The sequence below is a fragment of the Thamnophis elegans genome, chromosome 9 (genome assembly GCF_009769535.1).
Source record: "Thamnophis elegans isolate rThaEle1 chromosome 9, rThaEle1.pri, whole genome shotgun sequence".
Taxonomy (NCBI): domain Eukaryota; kingdom Metazoa; phylum Chordata; class Lepidosauria; order Squamata; family Colubridae; genus Thamnophis; species Thamnophis elegans.
In genome coordinates, this window is record NC_045549.1 from 15,794,899 (window position 1) to 15,816,963 (window position 22,065).

General features: G+C 36.6%; 1 protein-coding gene across 1 annotated transcript in view; it reads left to right on the plus strand.

Annotated features, from left to right (window-relative positions):
- CCSER1 (coiled-coil serine rich protein 1) overlaps positions 1-11,406 on the plus strand; it is a 335,367-nt gene extending 323,961 nt beyond the window's left edge. The window contains 2 exon segments of the mRNA XM_032224346.1: positions 4,992-5,069; positions 11,085-11,406. Coding sequence (XP_032080237.1) covers positions 4,992-5,069; positions 11,085-11,159 — 153 coding nt within the window. The 3' untranslated portion in view covers positions 11,160-11,406.
- Positions 11,407-22,065: the final 10,659 nt, after the last annotated feature.

Here is a 22,065-nt window from a genome sequence, read left to right on the forward strand (position 1 = left end):
CTGCACCCTAAAATTGGGAACGACTAGCCATACAGGGGCCCCGTATTCAAAGTGCATTCTAAACGGAATTGGCAGCCTTCATGCAATAGCCAGGAAGAGGGGCAGTAAGTCAAAAAAGAGGGGGGCAAAGGGAGAGAGAGAAGGAGAGAAAAAAAGTAGGAAGGATTTGTGGTGGTGCTAACTTGTAAGGATGGAAAACAAGATGGAATCAAATAGAACTCATTATGCAACTGTAACTTTTGGAATGGCAAACATTTGCTTTCACTGAGATACACAAAATTCATTAGAAATGGTCACATGCAGTGGTGGGATTCAGCCAGCTCGCACCTATTCAGGAGAGCCGGTTGTTAACTTTCTAAGCAGTTCGGAGAACCGGCTGTTAGAATAAATCTCATTCTGTTTTTTTTCCCACTTTACAGGGTTAATCCTGTAAGGAAGACAGGAAGGAAACATTCTGATGTTGTTTCTTGCCCCATTTTTAGTGCTCTCCTTAGAGAAACTGCCTCTCTGGTTAACCCTTATTACATTGTAACAGTTAAGGCGAAGCGCCCATGGACGTGAGTGATGTTGAGTTGGCTATGCCCACACAGTCACATGACTACTGAGCCACACCTACCCAAGCTGGTCATTAGGGCAGAGAACCGGTTGTTAAATTATTTGAATCCCACCACTGGTCACATGCATGTGTTCTATTGCTTCACTTGTCATATTGAGAATGACATGTGAGTCATTGTTTCATTATTCATCTTAGTGGATAAAGCTATCCTAGTGAGACTTAGCCAAAAAGAATAAATACCTCTTCTCAAGCGTGCGTGAATACAGCTGCTGGATCTATGCCATGAATGTGTTTAATAGAACTTTGTGGTAATTGCAAATTAATGCCAAATAATTAACCAGGGATGAATAATGTTGGTCAAATTACATTTCCTATAAGTAGTTCCAAATGATCATATAATATTAAGGATGCTTGAGGGATTCAGTCAAAGCAAGGATAAACTGATCCATGGATCAGTAGTTAGCCAGTTTTGATGTTCAAAATATTCATATAATTTTCTCACTTAGGAAAAAAAAGATATCTGTGTTTTGAAAGGAAATGTCTTCTGAAATATTATTTTAAAGTAATTACACACACACACACACACACACACACACACACACATGAACACACACAACATGTACAATATTAATAACTTCTCTTAAACAAATCTCATCTCTTATTAAGCAATTAAATTTTATTTCATCCTAGACCAGCAAATAAAACAAGAAAATTTCCACTAATTAGGGTAAAAAGGAAAAAAAAAGCTTCTAAAGATCAGGGGAAAAAAAAACAATGGCATACTGTATAAATTATAGAAAAGTACTTAGCTATAGTCAAAGAAGTAAAGTCAGATTGATCTGTTAATAATAACTTCAGATAAAAAAGATCAGAGTGAACCCCTAAAGGGATGGCTGGTGAGAGAGCATTGAATCTGGCCAAGGATAAAAGACTTTCAAATTTTGGAATTTGATCCAAAATTGTTATCTAATTGTTATGTAACTGAGGTATCTGGCTGGTTGAAGACGGCGTGCAGAGTGGCTCAGAATGATGTTTCTAGGTAGAACTGATAAATCTACTTGCAATTCTAAATCAATGACACACTGCTTGAGACCAGCTAATGTGCATTCATAGCCCATCAAGGTGATCGCTACTCATGAAAAGCCATAAGTAGCAGTTTGGCATATATTGCCTGGCACCAGGGAGGCTGAAGGTCATAATTAAAGGGACCAAGCCAGATGGGAAAAAAAAAATCTTAAGCCAATTTGAGAAAATGAAAATACAGTTAGAAGTTTCTATTTTAAATACACCAGCTTCATGGGATAGCACCAAGTTCAGAATGCGAAAAAGTACTTGGAAAATTGATCTGAAAAAGTTGGATTACACTGCAAAAAGAAGGTTAACCAGCAGGAGCCAAACTGAACTCCAAAAAGCAGCTAACCTTAGATTTTAGCTGAAAAGAAGCATATGTTGGGCTCAGAGGTGGTATTCAGCAGGTTCTCACCAGTTCTGGAAAACTGGTAGCGGAAATTTTGTGTAATTTGGAGAACCGATAAATACCACCTCTGATTGACCCCACCCCCATCTATTCTCTGCCTCCAGAGTCTCAGCTGATTGGGAGGGAATGGGGATTTTACAGTATCCTTCCCCTGAAGTGGGAAGGGAATGGAGAATTTACAGTATCCTTTCCCTGAAGTGGGGAGGGAATGGAGATTTACAGTATCCTTCCCCTGGAGTGGGGAGGAAATGGAGATTTTACAGTAGTCTTCTCCTTCCACGCCCACCAAGCCATGCCACACATACCAAGCCATGCCATGCCCACCAAGCCGTGCCCACAGAACTGGTAGTAAAAAAAAAAAAAAAAGAATCCCACCACTGGTTGGACTCCTTTGGCGATGTAGAAGCATTGAAAGCTGTCACTATATTTTTGTGCATTTAAGGCAACTTAATCAGGGTTGTCTGTACTATAGAAAACAGTCTCCAGATATATTTAAAGCTCTTCACTTGCTTTATTAAGTGATTATTTAGCCACCAAAGCCCTGTGCTTTAGTGTACCTAGCAAAAACCGCAACCTTAGTTTTAAAGTAATTAATTTCTAGATATTCTTCTTGACACTGCTCAGCAAGTATATGGAGCACCTATTTCAAGCAAACATGTGTGAGAGAAGCAGCATCTGCATACAAAAGAACAGAAAAATGTCTATTTGCCAATTTTCGTGGATGAAAAGATGGACTATTGAACTTCTCTATAAGGGAGTTTATATAGATTAGAAAGGCTAGAATATGTTCTTGTCTCACTCCTTTTGAAGCTGTTTTCTTGGTGTATTGTCTTTGCACATAACGTCAAGTTTTAATCTAGGAGTTTTCACTTAATTTGTATATAAATAATTTTATTAACCAAGAAGAATTCAATGATCAGGGACCTTATTATAGTTAACAATATAGGTGAATAGGAAAGCCAGAATGAATACACACTAGTCTAAAATTCACTGTGAATGATTTCTTATTTATAAACAAATAGTTAGAGCCTCATTTTTCAGTTCTGGTCAACAAAAGTCCATTAAGGGTTACTAGCAATAATAACATTTACTTTAACATTGATCAAATAAAGCTTCTTTATGTTTAATTTATTTTTAATAATCTTGATCTTTAATATATTCAAATAAAATCTTAGAATTTTATTCCTTTTCATGATTTTCTTTGTCCCTTTTCACCATTTTTTCCCCAAAAGTTTAACAAGAATCTTTTGTAAATCCAATAGAAGATCATTATCCAGAATTACTCTCTTGGTTTGATATTGTGTTATCACTTTTAATTAAGACATCAGCTAGTTTTCTTCATATACTCAACGTAACAATTTTTCCATATCATTCTTATAGCCTGTCATTTTTAAACACACTTTTTAAATCCATCTCAGACTTGCCTAGTAAGTCTGTTTCATCTTTTAAACATTTTTAAACATATACTCTATAATAACAGGCACTAATTAAGTGTCGTTTAAGAAAATTAAAGTTTAAGAAATTAAAGAAATTAAAATTAATTTCTGATCCATTGTTGACAAATATTATTAATTACATTCAGTGTTAATGTACTTTGTTCCATTCTGCATCAATAAATCAAATGTAAGTGCTTCTTTCATCCTAATCTTTAATTCCTCCTGGTTCCCTCTAGTGTCCAACCTTCAGACTCCTATCCTATCATTATTTTTTTTTTAATTCACAGCAACAGCACCTTCCCATGGGAAGGATTCTTATTATTAATTTCAAAAACTTATTTTAAATCCACTTGAACCCTTCATCCATTTGTAACTTTCCAAAATCAGTCACTTTTGCTGTTTATGTTTTTTTTTTTTTAAAGTCAACTTGTATTTAAAACCTCTTTTGCTAAGGATGGAAGGAAAATCACCCGTCTTATGTAATGTGTTGATCCAAAGATTCCTAATAACTGGAAAGCAGATTTATTAGTGATTAGACAAGGAAGTCTATTGCAAGTCCATTGTCCATAAACATGTGGTTTTAGCAAGGTGGCTATTCCCTCTTCTCCCAGAACTCTATACCCACCAGTGACCAATATCTTGCAGTCTCCTCGCAGGGAGTGCTTGTGGGTGATCTCAAGTCCTCACCCTGCCCTGGAGAGGGATATGAAGAGCCAGTCTACTCACCAGCTGTTCATTCTGCCGCAATTGTTGGCTATCCTCTCAGCCATTTCTTTCCTGGAAGTCCGTTTAGAAATGTTATTATGATGATCATTCAAATGTATAATTAAATCTCTAGTAGAATGCAAATTTTATGGAGTAAAACATAAATTAGTAAATTAACATAGACAGAATGCAAGAGATTTATAAGTGGGCATATGCAAATAACTAAAAACAAAATAATTCATATATCTTTCAGTAATGTGTCAGTAAAACTTAGGTGCTTAATGAATTTTATAATTAAGTTTAAGAGAAAAACATTCAAAGCTGAAATACAGTAAAGTATGCATTGTAGGTGATGGTAGGTATGGGTTTTTAAAAAATATCTTGTCTCCTGATTTTTAATTTGTTTTTCATAATTTTAATTCAGTTTTGTTTTCTGTTTTCCCTTGGGTAAACAAATAGAGGAAAGGATCCATAAATAGTTTGGTGCGTGTAAAACTCTATTAGCATCTGCAAAGAATACCATGTGGATTTTTACAAAGTATTTTTAACTCTTACATTATTTTCTTTAAAAAATGGTCCTTTGTGACACTCCATGGTGACTTTCTCTTAATGTTGACAATTTATGATTTATGACCTTACCATCTACCTAAAAAATAATAATATCAGGAGGGTACATTCTCTCTTGAAAATATTCACTTCTTTTCTCGTAGTTATTGCAGTGGGATATTTTTTTCCTTGGGATTGAGGAGGGGGTTTTAGACAATGTTAAGAAAATCAACTTGCTGACCAGGAATATATATCTTATTTTTCTCCACAGGAAAAAGCTCGGCATTTACAGAGTGTGCTTGTCTCGCAAGTAGATAAATCCACACAGACTGAAGTTGTAGGCCATGATGTAAGTAACTGCACTTTACAGGGATTTTTCTCGTTTCTCTCCTGAATTAATATTTAAATCTCTACCCGCCTCTTTTTTTCTTGCCACTTCTGTGCTTGTGCATTATCGCAAAAGTGGGCCACCTCATTCATCTTTTGCTCCTAAATGATTCCTAAATATCTTCTGCAACTGAAAAAAAAATCCCCTTCTATCTGCTGGCGCACTATGCTTCCGTAATTATGTGTTTTATCAACAGTCTTCTTCCATTCTCTAAATTTCCTCTGAGGTAAATATGAGAAAATTTACCAGCAGAATTTGAAATCTTTCTATATATGTGTGTGTGCATTTACTTGCTTGTCAATAACCGGATGAATCTATTATGCTTGTAATCATCAGAAGCTCAAATCATTTTCTTTTCTTGTTTTACAAAGGAAAGCATTCAGAAATTTGTCAAGAGTTTTAGATTCATATTTTAATCGTTGGGTCTCAGTGGGGAATATTGTTGGTAATTTAACTGAAAATTAGTTGTTTTTCCCTGGTGAGAGTATGAACTGTGGCTATTAAGAAAATGCTCACGTTGATGGAACAGTTAAAAGAGTTTTGGTTTCTTCTTGCTTTAGAATCTGCCTTCAAAGAGTATCAAGGTTTGGAGAGAAAACCTAAAACAGAATTATTGTTTACTTAAAGATCATCCTGTTATCTTTTGCTTTTTGGTATCCTTGGTCTAAAGTAAATGCCTGACCTTTGATGTCAGCTCTATCCTTTGATGTGGATTGTTGTCTTCTGTTTATTTGTAGGGAATTTCTCTTTTTCACATTTGGAGTGAACTGCATGGCACAGATATATGTGTAGTGGTGTTTTTGTTTTTATGGGGATTTTTTGTGTATAATGTTCATTAAATTTAAAGGATCACCTTTTCATTAAGACATTAAGGAGATTCTGTCTTAGCACTCTGTCCACAGTTAACACTGGTGTAGTCACATGGGAAAATGTATCACTTGAACTCTTGCATTTACCAAGTTTTACTCTGCATTCATTTGGGGGCTGCACGGATTTGATTGCTCAACCTTGGATCATTTTTCTATCTTATCAGTAGCCACCAATGATAAAGGTCTATAATTTTGAGAAAATTATATGTATATACCTATTATACATACATTATCTTCTGCATCATATGTATACAATGTCTAAAAAAATAATATTAATAACTGAACACAGTACAGTAAAGCATCAGAAAGAGCAATAAATTATGACCGCCAAGAGAACCATCAATTTTACAGTAAAACACAATAACAGTAATAAATCATCAAGTTGCAGTCTGACTGAAATAAATAAACAATTCAGAAGCAAAACAAGATTACTTCAGGAAAAATGTAATGGGTCTAATTGGAAAGGAAACTTATAGGAGGCGGCATTACTGAGATAGTGGTTGATTTACCCTCCCACCCACCCCCATCAGTTTAAGATAACTGGTTTGCATTTATTATCCATTTTACATATACTGTGGATTCAACGTGTTGCTTTCCTCATGTTTTCCTAAATCATCCATTAAGTTAAATAAAATATCCAGTTTTGCAGGGATTTTTCAGCTGCATGTTTGGTTGCAAATCGATACAGAAATTTCACCAAATGGGTATTATTTAAGTCATTATGACTAACTTTTTTGTTATTCAAAATTGATACAATTTCTTTTTTCTTCTTTTTTTTTAAAAAAAAATGTGCCAGATATACTTTAAGAGGTGATGTGGCTTAGAACTAGTTTTGATCCATTTGGAAAAGGTTGTCTATTAAGCAGTTTATATAAGATATGTTGGGCCACAGAATGTTATTGTCTAGTTGAAAACAATGGATGTTTAAAATCATGATGTCTTGAAGATTTTGCTAACATGTGCTTTAAAGTTTCATATATTAACATGAAACACAGTGGAGTTTTGTTATTTTCAGAAAGCTTTGAACAAATTCTTCCTTTAAAGAATGAATTTGCAAGGTTGATTTGCTCAGCTTTTGTTCACTCTGAATTCAAATCTAATTTTGGTTTCTTATCAACATACAGCGGTTCCCCCCCCAAAAAAAAAGATTATATTCCATTTTACTTCCTACAAGAAAGAGATGACTTTAAGGGTGCATTAGACATCAGACAAAGGAAACCTCTAAATAAGTTAGATGTGGATAACTTAGGATAGGTACATTTAAAGCTTAGAAACAAGTTAGGTCTAAGTGTGTGTGTGTGTGTGTGTGTGTGTTTGTTTGTTCCAAGACTGAAAGACATATGCACTACTACAATATACAATATTGTATATAAAAGTTTGATTACTTTCCTAAATTCTGCATCATTAGTACTCCCCCCCCCCACCAAGTGGCTGCATATGTTGGTAACCTCAGCCAGGCCCATTTGCACCCCAGTCTAAAATAATAATTATAATTATAATTATAATAATCTAGGCTACAAGATCTGATAAAGAATGGTAGTAATTCAAATAAAGAAACTAGTTTAACATAATAAAACTGAGGGGGAAATGATGGGGTGGAGATGGAGCAAGGGTTTCATCATGTTTATCCAAGTTCTAATACCACAAATAAATGATTTAAAGACAAATCGTCAAATTTCTGTGTTTAATTGGTAGCTATATATAGACATGAAAAGCAAAGCTGATTTCTTCAATTAGAAGTGTCAGTTTAACTTTCTTATCCTTGCTTTATTTTTATTTTTTTCAGAAATTGCTTCAATAGAGAGATCTAGGTTTTATTTCTTTTTAGCCACTTGATTTATTAAACCAGGGAGAATGGGAAAACCATTGGGTTTCACTGCATTGATGGCGAAAATGCATGAACTCATGGGGTAAATCTTAATTTAGGCTTTTGTGAGGGAGCAGATGGGGGAGGCCTGTAATGCTTTTCTCATATCCATTTGTTTTCCTACTTCTATAGCTATGAATTTCTCACTTCACAACATGATGGAATATTTTGCTCTTATCTGTTGAAGAAACAGTTCTCAATTGTTACATATGTTATAGGGATATTTTTTTTAGATGGTTTAAGATGCATACTCAGTTTGTGTGCTGTAGACATGTTGAGGGAAAGAAATAAGTGGTAATAAATAGTAAATAGTTTCCAATAAAGCTGATTGCAATGTTGCTGGTATTCTTGGAAGCTTGGTGGGTAAATTTGGGCCACTTGTCACATAAACCTAATCTACTCCTGATAGGGTTTTTTTGGGAGGGGATGGGGGAGAAAATAAGAGAAAAAATTGTGTGCCCTCTTTTTAGTTCCCGAAGGAAAAATGCAAATAAATCTAATCAGGAAAAATTAGAACAAGCAAAGAATATTGGTTTGCTTCTTGTGTCCCTGCCAAATTCTCTGGCAATTAAAAGTTAGCTGTTCGGTGCTTTGTGTATCCATATGTGCATACTCTGGGAACATCTGAGTTTTGAAACCTATAAATGAAATTCTAAAACCGTCAAAAGTGTCTTTTTGCAGCCGAGCTCTTAATTAACACATGCATTAGCACAGTTGCCACTGCTGTGCTTTCTGTCTGCTAATTTTTGCTAAGTATCCAAAATAGCTACTATTAGCAGAAGACAACAACATGGCATCTGAAAAATGACTCCTCTGATCCGACAGATGTACATGGCCTTAAGATTTACAGATTTAACAAAAAAGGGGGAAAACATGGTTGAATTTCTCTCTTTTTCTCTCCCCCTTCCCTTTTAAACATAATTCACAAGCATAAAACAGTTCTTCTATAAATATAATACTTGTGGAAAGATGCATAGGCAAGATGGTTTCTCAAGATAGCCTGATGATCTCCTTTGGCTTAATATTCACATAAGCCACCATATGTCTTCAAACCGATAGAGAACCCTGTTGTTGGAACCTTGAAATTGGAATTCCATAGCCTAAACACCCTGTGCCCCCTTCATTTAGTTTGTCTGCAATTCCAGTCATCTTATCTGCTAGTAAACATGGCAGCAAGCAGGCAATATATTCTTGTAGACGCTGCAGCATAAATCTCTTAAAGCTAATGAGCTGTTCAACATAATGTACAGTTCAGCTCTCTTTTTTTTTCTTCCCCTGATGCCTGTAGCACATTTTCACAGTAAATTTTTAAAGGCTAGATGGACTGATAAACAGCTTTCCCTAGTGGTTCCCTAAAAGTGACTGGAATATTTAGTCCTTCTCATCTGCTGGTCAACAAACAAAATGTACCCTGATTGTCTTACCTGTTTTTCCGAGTAACCATTCTAGATGTCTCCAGTATATTCCCAAAGGAGAGGGAGGTGGGGATGGGGAGAGAGAGAGAGAGAGATACACAAACAGAAATTGTACACAGATTTTTAAAAAATTAAGTGAGTGGGAGCAACTGTTTTCTTTAAAGCAAAGTTTTACTCATATATTTATAGATTCCATATTTTTGGTACAGTATCTATTTCATAACTGCTTTTCCATTTTTAAACCATATTATTCTTTCAGCTGTTGCTAAGTACACTGAATGAACGTGTCCAAGCAAGTTCAACAAATATACAGGCAGCCCACCCTTCGGTGCTTCTCCTCAAACCATTTTAGCAATATGGCTATAATACTAATAATCAATACTAACCCCAATAATAATGTGGCAAGCCCATCTAATGCTTATATTTTTTTATGATTTTATACTTCCATCATAGTGATGTTGACAGCCAAGTTAATGTCTAAGCATTTTCTAAGATGTCCAACAAGCATTAAAAATATTTTATGGTCTTAAGCCTTATCTTGATATCTTTAAAACATGCTTAATTCCCCCCCCCCCCCTTAAGCCATATCAGTTAATGGCTGTCATCATCTCTTGTGGCCACAAATTTCACAGGTTAGTTACATGCTGTGTTAAGAATTGCTTCCTTTGTTTTGAATCACGTCCAGCCCTGTTTGAATGGACAGATCCTTATGCTCATATTTCACTTTCTCTATGTTCTATACATCTTGATTATTTCTTCTTCAACTATCTTTTTTCTGAACTTCTTGTCTCAAATTTCTGTGTCTTTCCGCATATGAATACAGTTGCAACATCCTCATTATCTTGAATGCTCTATTTGCACTTTTCCACATTCTGTTCTATAATTATGTGGTGACTGGAATACTACACAAGATGTAACAGGTATCCCTGATAATAGCCATTACAGTCACTGTTAATTCCTTCTGCTATTCTGGATATTTTTTCCCCTTCTTCCAATTAATCATCATTTTGTTTCAATATTTAAAACATATTGTCATCTCAAAATGCATAGTGGTGATACACTTACCGTATTCATATTTATATGTCAGTTAATATGTTTATATTTTTCTGGTTCTTAGATATGTTTGACAATAAACAGGAAAGTATCCTTCCTTCCTTCCTTCCTTCCTTCCTTCCTTCCCTCCCCCCTCCCTCCCTCTCTCCCTTTTTACAAGGATATATTCATACTATACTATATCCATTCATTGTAATGCCATCATGCAACCTGATTGCAAGGCAGACAGATCTACCTACATTGAAAATGGGGTTTGTTACCATTTTCACAGTCAATTTGTAAACCTGAGGCAACAATTAGATTCACGCTGAAGAATTCCTGCTAAATATTCTGTTAGCTTTTAGCAACTCATTTGAACTACCCAAAACATGTATTGTATGTTGAATACAATCAAATTTTCTTTGCAATAGTCAAGAGATTGAATTCCGAGTATAGGTAATTTATTATTTGTTAATTAACATTAATCAATTCATTTCCCCACTCTATACTTGATTATCCCCTTGCTCTTTCTATCCTTCAATTTGGGAGACCTCTTTTTTGGCATCCCAATAGTGCTTTAGATGCCGTTTTGATTATTATAGCACAATCCTACATATTTTAATTATTATTTAAGTATTTATTGTCACAGTTTAAAAAAAAATCAAATATTTTTAATGTAACCTTCTTAAATTACAAAGGATTGGTAACACAAATGTTCTTTTATGTCTGTTGTCAATGATACCTGGACCTTAATATTTGAGCGTTCATTTGACATTCTCTTCTTCTTTTTAAGGCCCTGTGGAATTCTTCATGTACTGACGGTTCAGTTTACAAACGTATCAGCATCTCATTGGTACCAACATTTTAACTGAATAAAATATGCTTGGATACAAGCCACATAGACCATTAATTTAACCCTCTCCTATTTGCCTGTGTAAAACGGAACCTGTGTTGCCTTCATCTATTTAATGACATCTCTGAGGGGCAGAGGGAAAAATCCTTCTTTAACAACAATAACAAAATACTCTACACTATTCTCTCAACTGCATTAAGCAATAATTGATTAATGGTGACCAAATTTTGCAGAATTGAAATAAAATACAATTGTATTTCTATTACTTGTGTACATTTTATTTAACCTCTGGGGCAAGAATATTAGAGATAGTTTTATGACTGTGGTTTCTATAAGGGTGGGATGATATAACCTGCCTTAGACAGCAATGTGATGCAAGAAAAATTGTGACATGCAAAATCTGATGCTAAATACAATTATTCTTTCAAGATTGTATGTTAGATCAAGCAGGGACATCTAGGGGTAACAAAACAGCTTGCATAAGAACTAATACTCTGGATCTTTCACATTTAAGAGTATCATACAGCCGCATTTATTGTTGCTAGTGCAGACATAATAAATAAATAAATAAATAAATAAATAAATAAATAAATAAATACATACATACATACATACATACATACATACATACATACATACAAATAAATAATTCAGTGTTAATCAAATATAAAAACTTTATCCACAATAACTTTTAATGACCTGTCAAACAACTGGAGGAAGTTGTCTACGGTTCCCCTTCCTCCCCAGCAGGTTTATACAACATGGCGGCCAAATGTCGATTGTTGCTTTGTTTAGTGTTTTGCATACAGAAATACAGAGGCCTGCTCACAACTGGATCTGCAAAGTACAGGAAATTGGCAGTCCAGACAGTTCAGATGAACATAGCTTTATTGAATGCTAAAGCTCTCCAGAAGAATCTGAACTACTAACGGTCAAAGCAAATTGGTGGTAGATTGGTGGTCAATGGAATTCATGGTAGATCTCTTCTGGGCGTGAAGGGACTTGAGACTGAAGATGCATTTGACCCCTTTCTTGGGCTCAGCCTGGTCATCTCTTACAGAGTCAGATGATTCCTTCTGTTAGCCTTTTTTATCCAGGGCCAGAGACATACTGTTGAAGCAATTCTACTTTGTGACTATTTTTCTGATCTCACTACACATTTGTAAATGAGATAGTATCCATTGGTAACCCTTTGGTGTGTGTTTGAATCAGTGGTGAAATTCATATTTTTTTTTAACTACCGGTTCTGTGGGCGTGGCTTGGTGGGCGTGGTGTGGCTTGGTGGGTGTGGCAAGGGAAGGATATTGCAAAATCTCCATTCCCACCACATTCCAAGGGAAGGATACTGCAAAATCTCCCACTCCACTCTGGGGCCAGCATTTGCTGGTTCTCTGAACTATTCAAAATTTCCACTACCGGTTATCTGAACTACTCAAAATTTCTGTTACTGGTTCTCCAGAACCTGTCAGAACCTGCTGAATTTCACCCCTGGTTTAAATGCTATTGAATGATAGTCAGATATTTTTTGGGGGGTTGTTTATAATTTTGTCTGATTCTCAGAGACTGCCTAGTACAAGTCCCTCCATTTTTCTTGGCAAAGTTTTTCTGAAGTGATTTAGTATTCCCTTCTTCCTGGAGCTGAAAGTGTATGAATGGATCAAAGTCAGCAGCTTTCTTTGTGCCTAAGGTGTGTCTAGAATTCAGAGCCTTCTGGTTTCTATCCTGATGCCTTAATCATTACATTAATCATAGTTCGGGTAGATTAAATTACATAAGTGATTTTTATTTTCTTTTTACAATCTTGTAATCCCTTTGACTGGGGTGGAGTCAGGGTGACTGGGTGGAGCTGAGTCTTTACTGGCCGGATGCCCTTCCTGATGCCAATGTGGAGATCTCAGCAGATCTTTTCTCTTTGTGCCTGGGTAGAGAAGCATTTGTCGCTGCCTAGGATTGAACTCTCAACCTTCCAAGTAGAAGGCAAGTGTCTTCACCTCTATGCCACCGCTTTCCACCTTAATCACAGTCTCAGCTGGAATCTAAATTCAGGTATTCTTTGAAAACCATTTTTAATATGCCATCTAGTAGATCAGGGTCATAGCTGGCTGGAGAATTCTGGGAGTTGAAGTCCACAAGTCTTAAAGTTGCCAAGTTTGAAGATTTCTGTAGTAGATGTTTCAAGAACTATTAAAAAAAAAACATGCAAGGAAAAACAGAAGGCATAAGGTGGTGAAGAGGGAAGAAACCTTTAGATTTGTTTAAAAAGAGACACTTTCTGAATTAAATACATTCCATGTTATGTTAATATATAAACATTATTCTCTAATTTCTGAATTAAATACATTCCATGTTATATTAACACATAAACATTCTCTAATTACAGTAACATATGATAGATGATAATACAAAGAAGGAAACTCTTTATCCTTATCAATTTAGAACAATTATATTTGAGAGCCTGTAGATCAAAATTATCCACCAAATGGTGCCACACAATCATCCAGTTGCCAGAAGATAATATTGGAGAAAAGGATTCCGTGGTATGTAATGTAACAGCCCATTTGGAAGGACTGTGTACTTCATTTTCCTTTTTTGTTTACCTTAACACGATTCTAAGAGGACTAATTGAAGACAAGAAATAAAATGCACATAAGGCCTTGTTTTCACAGTGTGGGTTATGACCTTCAGAGTAGTTGTGAGACAATTGATGGAGAAGCGACAGAGCGAATCTTCTTTGCCAGTCCTTTCTGGACTGGCTGGATATATAAATAATACACTGAATGTAAAAGGATTGCAATAGTTCTAGAATCTTAACCGGAGTATTTCAAACCCACCTCCCCTTTCTAAAATGTTAACATCTTGGTTATTGTGATGATGTAAAACATGAGTAGAGTATAGCATAAACTCTCAAAGTAGCTCAAGAGGCATATTTTCAGTCTGAACCCCAAATCTAAATGTTTAATCTTGAGATTATAATGTGATGATGTATTTTAATATATTCATGTTCTTTAACCTCTCATTAAACCTCTATGAAAGCACGAATTAGTAAGTCATAATTTACGTTCTTAGTCAGACAAATCTTCTAAAGGTTTATATCCATCCTAGTTATTTTAGAGAATTAGAAGCAGGCAATTTGATGTGTAAAATGGCACTGTGACCCTTTCAAAGCTTGATTTTGGGTCTCTTGTGTGTCTGTGTGTTGCCTCAAATATAACTCTATCCATATGGGGACAGGGAAAATGAAGGTGAATATATGTGTCCCAGCATATCATTGCAGGATCCAATCTGGGTCGGTTTAATCTTTCAAGCCCATCGTCAGGAAATTTCTCTCTAGCAGAGGGGATCCGCTCCAGCATGAGTCTGAAAACTCGGAAGATTAAACTTCTTATCCCAATGCCTGATGCAGATCGGATCGTGCAAGACAAACTTCATTCTTTCTTGTTGATTATGAAAAAATGGGAACAAGATGGAAGGACTAAAAAAATACCCCAACCCTTCTCTGGTGTAAATATTGTTGCAAACGGAAAATTAGGTGATATGCCATTTTAATAATTTTGTTTTGTTTAAAGCACATATATCAGTGACGGCAAACTGTTTTCTTATGGCATGCCAAAATTGTGTGCTTGTGGACTGTCATGCATGGATGCATGCCCATACCAATTCAATCCTCCCTGCCCATCTGTGCATGCGTGTACGACTCATCCCCAGGTTCCGGAGACTTTCCTGAAGCCTGGGGAGGGCAAACATTCTCTGATGATGGACACTTGACTCCTTGTGTCAATTACAGTAGGTCCTGCATGACAGTGGTCTTGATATTGAGTGCCGTTAGTTACATCTTCTTCATTGAGGGAACCACCTTTCTGAATGTCTTCTGCCCAAACCTTCTCCAGATATTACAATTTTGCAAAAGACTCAGACTCAGCCAGTTATCTCCTGCCTGCTTCTCTCCATCAAAGGCTCGGTTAGCAGAAACATAGCCATATACCCAGGCTTCAAGGCATTGTACAACAGCAATTGTACCTAGCAACTGAATCCTGAGAACCATGCAGGATTCTGGACAATACTGTGTTTCCCCAAACATAAGACAGGGTCTTATTTTCTTTTGTTCCCCGAAATAAGCACTTCACCTTATTTCTGGGGAGGTCTTATTATTTTTGAGGTGCAGGAGGCGGTGTGTATGGCCACCTCATGGCTGCTGCTGTTTTACAATATTTTCGGGGGAGTGCTTATTATAGGACATGCGCTCAAAAGCCTGATTGGGTTTATTATCCAGGGAGGTCTTATTTTCTGGGAAACAGGCTAATATGGAAACACATCCATTTCCCAGTTCATTCATTCTTCTTTTCAACTTCTGAGTCTGGCCAAAACCCCTGGAATTCCCCAGTGGCTCCCACCCAAATATTAATTCTCCCAACCTTGTTTAATCAAGCACTGAAATTTACTGAAATGTTTATTTTAAACATGGCTACAGTGGCAGTTCCAGCAGCCGCTACTGCCAGTTCACTCAGGGATGCACCCCGCACATGTGCGTGCTTGATGCACGCTGCATGTGCATGCACAGTATAACAAAAATTGCTCTGCACAATCACAGAAGCAAAAAACCAAGATGGCGGCACCTACGCCACCACCAGGAGAACCGGTTCGGGGGCGTGGCAGGCCGGTTCCAGCGGCCCAGGCTGCCAAGCTACTACCAGTTCGTCTGAACCGGTCCGAACAGGTAGGAACCCACCACTGCACAGCCAGCAACCAAGACATAGTTGGATGCAAGGATATTTGTGAAGTTGCTCCCCTATTTTGATTTTGCATAAGCAGACAACCACCTTCCTGGGTTTTTACTAAGTTTGGAAAATGTGGGGAGGACAAAACCAGCCTCAACCTCTTCCCTACTTCCTTTAAAAATGCTCAGATCGATAGAAAGTAAAGATACCTCTCTCACGTATCTGTACTTGCTGAGTTCCTAATGACAATATCCGTTCCTCAAATTTTATGTTACTGAAAGCTTGATTGCTGTTCACATTATTAATGTGGCCAAGAAGGAAATGGTTGAAGTTTTGCACTGCAAAACTCCGTATGAAATATTTCCCGTTGCTTCTAGGCATTTGCAATAAAAAGCACAGAGCTTCCTCCAAGATTATAGTAGATCTTTTAAGCACTCTCATCTCAGAGAGAGTTCCACCAAACTCAACGGGGTGTACTTAACAGCTCAGTTTGATTAGATTGTGGTGTTGATCTGCCTCTTCCTATATTTTATGTTTGTTTATCTTACCTTTTCCACTATTTCAGTGTAAAAAAATCCATTTGAAGTGCTTTAAAGTCTTTGGGAAAACTTAAATATTTTACTGTTATATAGTGGGGATAACGAAAGCAGATAAATAAATACTGGCAGCAAACAAATCCTTTGATGATGAAAACTAGTTTCCTGCTGAGTTAGTGGGTGCTGTTTGTTTTGATCAAATCATTTAAATGATGCCTTAATTGGATTTTTAGAATATGTTTGTTATTTCATTATTATTATTGGCAGCTCCTTGAGCACCATGTAATGATGGAAAGAGGAGATAGTAGAATGGAATGGAATGGAATGGAACGGAACGGAACGGAATGGAATGGAACATAATAGAATTCTTTTTTGGCCAACTGTGGTTGGACACACAAGGAATTTGTCTTTGGTGCATATGCTCTCAGTGTACATCAAAAGACAAGATACATTCATCAAGTGTCAGGGCTGCTTCACTTAATAACCAAGAAAGAAACCACTCAACTCCATTTTGCAGAATTAAGAGTACTTTTACTGGTTATAAGTAAATAGAAGCTAAGCAAAGCTGGATCTGAGATAAAAGCGTGCGGAAGCATAAATATCAATGTATGACCCATTTCCCCTCCCCTTGGTAACCCCAGCCCATAGTCCAATCCAATTACTCCACAGGTGTCATGTGGGAGACATCTTCAAAAATCATCATCAGGTTGGTATGCCGGACAGTTGGCCTTGGCGGGAAACTACTCTCCCCGCTACATGCGCAGTAGATGGTGCGAACAACTCCCTTCTTACAGTCTCTTCTGTACAGACTATTTCCCACACCCAAATGCCATGCCCCCCCTCCCCATTTCAACGGCAGCCGAAAAGCAAGCAGCAAAACAGAGGCTGACATCAAGAATCATAAGGTACAACACTTAATGATAGTCATAGGGTACAAATAAGCAATCAGGAAACAATCAATATCTATATAAATTGTAATTGTACAAAGTTACAGCCTTGTAGTCATAAGTGAGAGGAGATGGGTGATAGGAATGATGAGAAGACTAATAGCAATGCAGCCTTAGTGAATATTTTGACAGTGTTGAGGGAATTATTTTAAAATAATTAGAAGTAAAGGAAAGATAAAAGTAGTATGATAACTTTCTTGGTTATTGATTGATTGCCAGTTGAATTGAGATGTTGTATCATTGCTTCTAGAGGCATATGGTGGAGAACTGAACAAAATTTCACCAAGAGACACTGAAAGATAGATAGGCAATAGAAACAATTTCTCAGTGACTTTTGCAAGTTATTTGAATACTTTCGATCATTTGTTATGTTCCTGTTCTTTTTCTGCCTCCTGAAATCATCAGCTTATTCTGGAGTACTGTATAGGATTTAAAATAGTAGTATAACATCCATTATTAATAGCAAGTTCCACCTTTAATAAATATCACCTAATATATTTTCCCAGGAGAAATTAAGCAAAATGAATAGAGATTATTAATAGGGGATTTATTTATGGCTCTAACTTAATGTGCAACATTTATATGCAATGCTATTGATATTCCTACTTTCACTAGAATAAAAACCATTTTTAAAAGTGTCTAGAACAGACATAAAGGAAACTGAGATTTTTGTTAAGTTTCCTACACTTTGGAAATATAGGTAGTCCTTATTTAGTCACCTTTATTGGGACCAACAACTCAGCCGTTAACCCAAGTGAAAAGTGTGGCTCCACTTATGATTTTCATTTGTATTTCATATATCCTGAGCAGGTTCTTCCCTCTTTGTTTAATGTCATTTTAGATTATTAAATATATTATCTGAAACATGTCACTCATAGAAATAAATGATGTGTATGTTTATTTCTGAAATGAATATTGATTTCAGTTTTAAAAGATCATATTGGGACAAAAGGATAATTCAGAGAATGCATGCAAAGGGGACCATCTGGAAAACAATAATGTCATGAATACAGATCCTAAAAATTAGTTAGGAAATGTACATCTAAAATAATTTAGAATATCTATCTATCTATCTATCTATCTATCTATCTATCTATCTATCTATCTATCTATCTATCTATCTATCTATCTTGCTATCTTGCTATCTTGCTATCTATCTATCTTGCTATCTATCTCTGTGTTGTCATTTCCTCAATTTAATTTTGTGTGATTATATAAATTGGATGCTGAATGAAACATCCTTTTTTAAAATTTTACTTAGATTTAAAAGAGTCGGGATACATTTCCACCAAATTATAATGCAACAGGTTATAATCATTTTCTTGGCCCCAAATTAAAATGTATAATTTTAATTGAAGCTGTTCTTCGAAAATTTAAAAAAAATCTCATAATTTGGAAAGATTATGATGTACTGTGCCATATTCAAAGCCTATGTTTGTTTGAAAACAGTAAGAGTAATTGTGCATTAAAGTTCTCTGCAAATGCATAGACGGCATAGTTTCTACACACCCCCCCCCAAAAGTATTTATGGTTACACAATTATTAGATTTGTTTTAACTTAAAGAACTGGGGATTGGTAAACACATGGACATATATCATTCATTTTATTTGAGACTTAATGACTTATAAGATTGGGAATGGATGCCTTCCTGTCTGCAATGACATGCCCTTTAAAAACTACAGTATATGGGATTAAGGTAAAAGCCCATGAACTTTAAAAAAGAACTTTTAGAACTTTCTAACAAATATGGATATTTTCCTCTCCTGTTGAGATTGTGGCCAGCATGTCCTTGAATCCAAGCCTAGCAGGACTTTGCATTAAAATATGAGGCTCCTAATTACTCAACCCTGCCATAGATCCAAAGCTGTCTTTTTTTGAGCAAAGGGAAGTCTTGACAGGTCATCATTTTGAAGAGCTCTAGCATCTCTAAAGTGGTTAGGTTAAACATTTCAGAATGTGATCAGAAAGTGAGTTTGGCTAGATTAAGGTAAAGGTAAGCATAAAGGTTTCCCTCACACATATGTGCTAGTCATTCCCAACTCTAGGGGGCAGTGGTCATCTCCGTTTCAAAGCCAGAGAGCCAACACTGTCCGAAGACATCTCCATGGTCATGTGACTGGCATGACTAAACACTGAAGGCGCAGGGAACGCTGTTACATTCCCACCAAAGGTGTTCCCTATTTTTCTACTTGCCTTTTTACATGCTTATTGCTAGGTTGGCAGAAGCTGGGACAAGTAACAGGAGCTCACTCCGTTATGTGGCGCTAGGGATTGAAACCGCCGAACTGCCGACCTTTCTGATCGATAAGCTCAGCATCTTAGCCACTGAGCCACCGCATCCCATTGGCTAGATTACTGTCCTTATTAAAGGCTCCACTGCTGCTGAAAACAAGTTGCTTTCCTTGACTCCTGTCACTCAAACCCATTAGAAGCCATTGGTTGATGGTCTCCTGGCAAGGAACTGACATTCAGAGCTCTTATGGGTAATCTTCCATTCTCTTCTTCGTTCCACTCACCACTTTCATTGTTCACAGTGGTCATCATCTCTTTTCATTCACAGACATGTCTTCAATCAGTTACAACTGACTTTGGAAGCCTGAGGTGTTCCAGAGAGTGGCCGGGCCTGGTCCATAAATACAACAGTTGATGGCAATCATTCAAATAGCTATTACATAAGTTTGGAAAGTAGTGGAATATATCAAGACTTTTCCCTTTCTCAATTGATTTTTTTTCCCTATAGGCAGGCTTTGAAAGTTACTCGGAACAATATAAATTCTAAAACTCTGATAACTTTCTCTGTAGTCTGCATCCAGCATCTGAACAATCATGCTGACCTTTCTTAGAACTTTTTAGTTTTAGGAATAAAAGAATGCCCCTTCTGATACATTGAAAGCCAGTGAGTCAATTGTTATTGCAAGAAAAAGTTATAAGTTATATTCCTCCATGGTGCATTTGTCATTTTCCGTTATGGGCTTCAGCATTGCACATTGATTGGTTTTACCTTTCTGGCTTAAAGACACTGAAGAAAATGGGGAAAAATATTCAGAGAGAAAAATTCTACAAGAAAAGGGACAGCAAGAAAATGACAGCTGACAATGTGGGATGCTAGTGATTGCATATTTGAAATGGAATTTTGAATTCCTAATAGAAAATTAAAAGGGTGTATACCAGAAATATTAAAATCAAAATCAGACTACTGCTCTAGGTAAGCCTGGGACTTACAAAAATACATACCACTAATAGTGTTATTCATTTCATTTCATTTCATTTCATTCATTCATTCATTCATTCATTGCCTTATTTGTAAGTCACCCATTCCCAGGTGCTCTAAATCAGGGGTATCCAACCTTGGCAACTTTAAGACTTGTGGACTTCAGCTTTGCTGGCTGAGGAATTCTGGGAGTTGAAGTCCACGTGTCTTAAAGTTGCCAAGGTTGGACACCCCTGCTCTAAATGGCCAACAGTTATAAAATAACTGTTTTATAGAATAAAATAAAATGCTCCGGAAACCTCAAATATATTTAAATGTATCTTTTTTATAAAAAGCAATGAGTATAAATGTCACCGGCTAGCCACTCACCCTCCAACCAAATAACATGTTCCTCCTCTCAAGGTGGAACAGGTAGGTCCTCAAACTTTTGAAGAGAAATGAGGCTCATCAAATTCCTACAAGGAGATAATTACGAAGAGTGAGGGCAGCAACTGGAAAAAAAACAAAAACAACCCCCCATACCAAGCATCTGGTAGTAGTCATAGAGACAAGTCCTGTGGGAGAAAGAGGTGATCATATTTGATACAATTGAATGGGAAAATGGCTACAGGTAAAGGTAGTCTAGAAGCCATATAAGGCAGCTTCACTCAAAGAGAACTGATTGTTGCATGGATTCTACTTCTTATCACTTTTTGGAAGGCCTTAACCAACCATGAGATGCAGGAATTCAAATTAGAAGTATTGGAACTATTGAAAACCTTGTCTATTTTATTGTAATTTAATGGACTGTGTTATAATGGGCTGTGGGAATAACAGAAAAAGAGGAAGAAGAATGGCAGCGTAGACCAAAATTTGATAAATAAAACTTTAATCCAAAGCAGGAATGGTGTCAGGGTTCCAAGTCACACCCCCAACGAAAGAAAACTCTGAGGGTTGAGGTTCCTCTAAGTTCCATTTTATTAGAGATGTCATATTGGCACATTTGGGAAAACCCGAATCTGAAAGCTTCCAGGTTTTCCCCACACAAATGAAAGTTCAAGTCCCTGCCCAGCGCCATGTCCATCACATGGCCCAATCAGGCACCATCCCAACTGGAGATGCCTCCCAGTCATGGCCCTCCAGGTACAGGGCAAGTTGTCCTTGACTCTCTGAGAAAGGAATGTTATTTAGACTATATATCTTCCATACTCCATATAATCCCCCCTCCCAGTTTCCCACAGCATTAAATGTGGGAGGCCTGAAGGCCCAATGTAAAATATGGCTTCCAGGCCTGACAAATGGGGGAGCAATCTCATAATTAATCTACCCCAGTTCTGTGGAATATAAAGTAGGGGAGAAAGGAAGCATTTTAATAGTTTCAAACTTTTTTTTTTTTTTTTTTTTACTGTAGCCTTACAATAAATGTAGTCCTTGTGGTTCTGGTTTGGACCAGAATGATCTAGTGTACCTCAAAATGCTTAGAATAAGATGTAAGAACATTATCTCAATCATCAAAATATGATGAGACAATG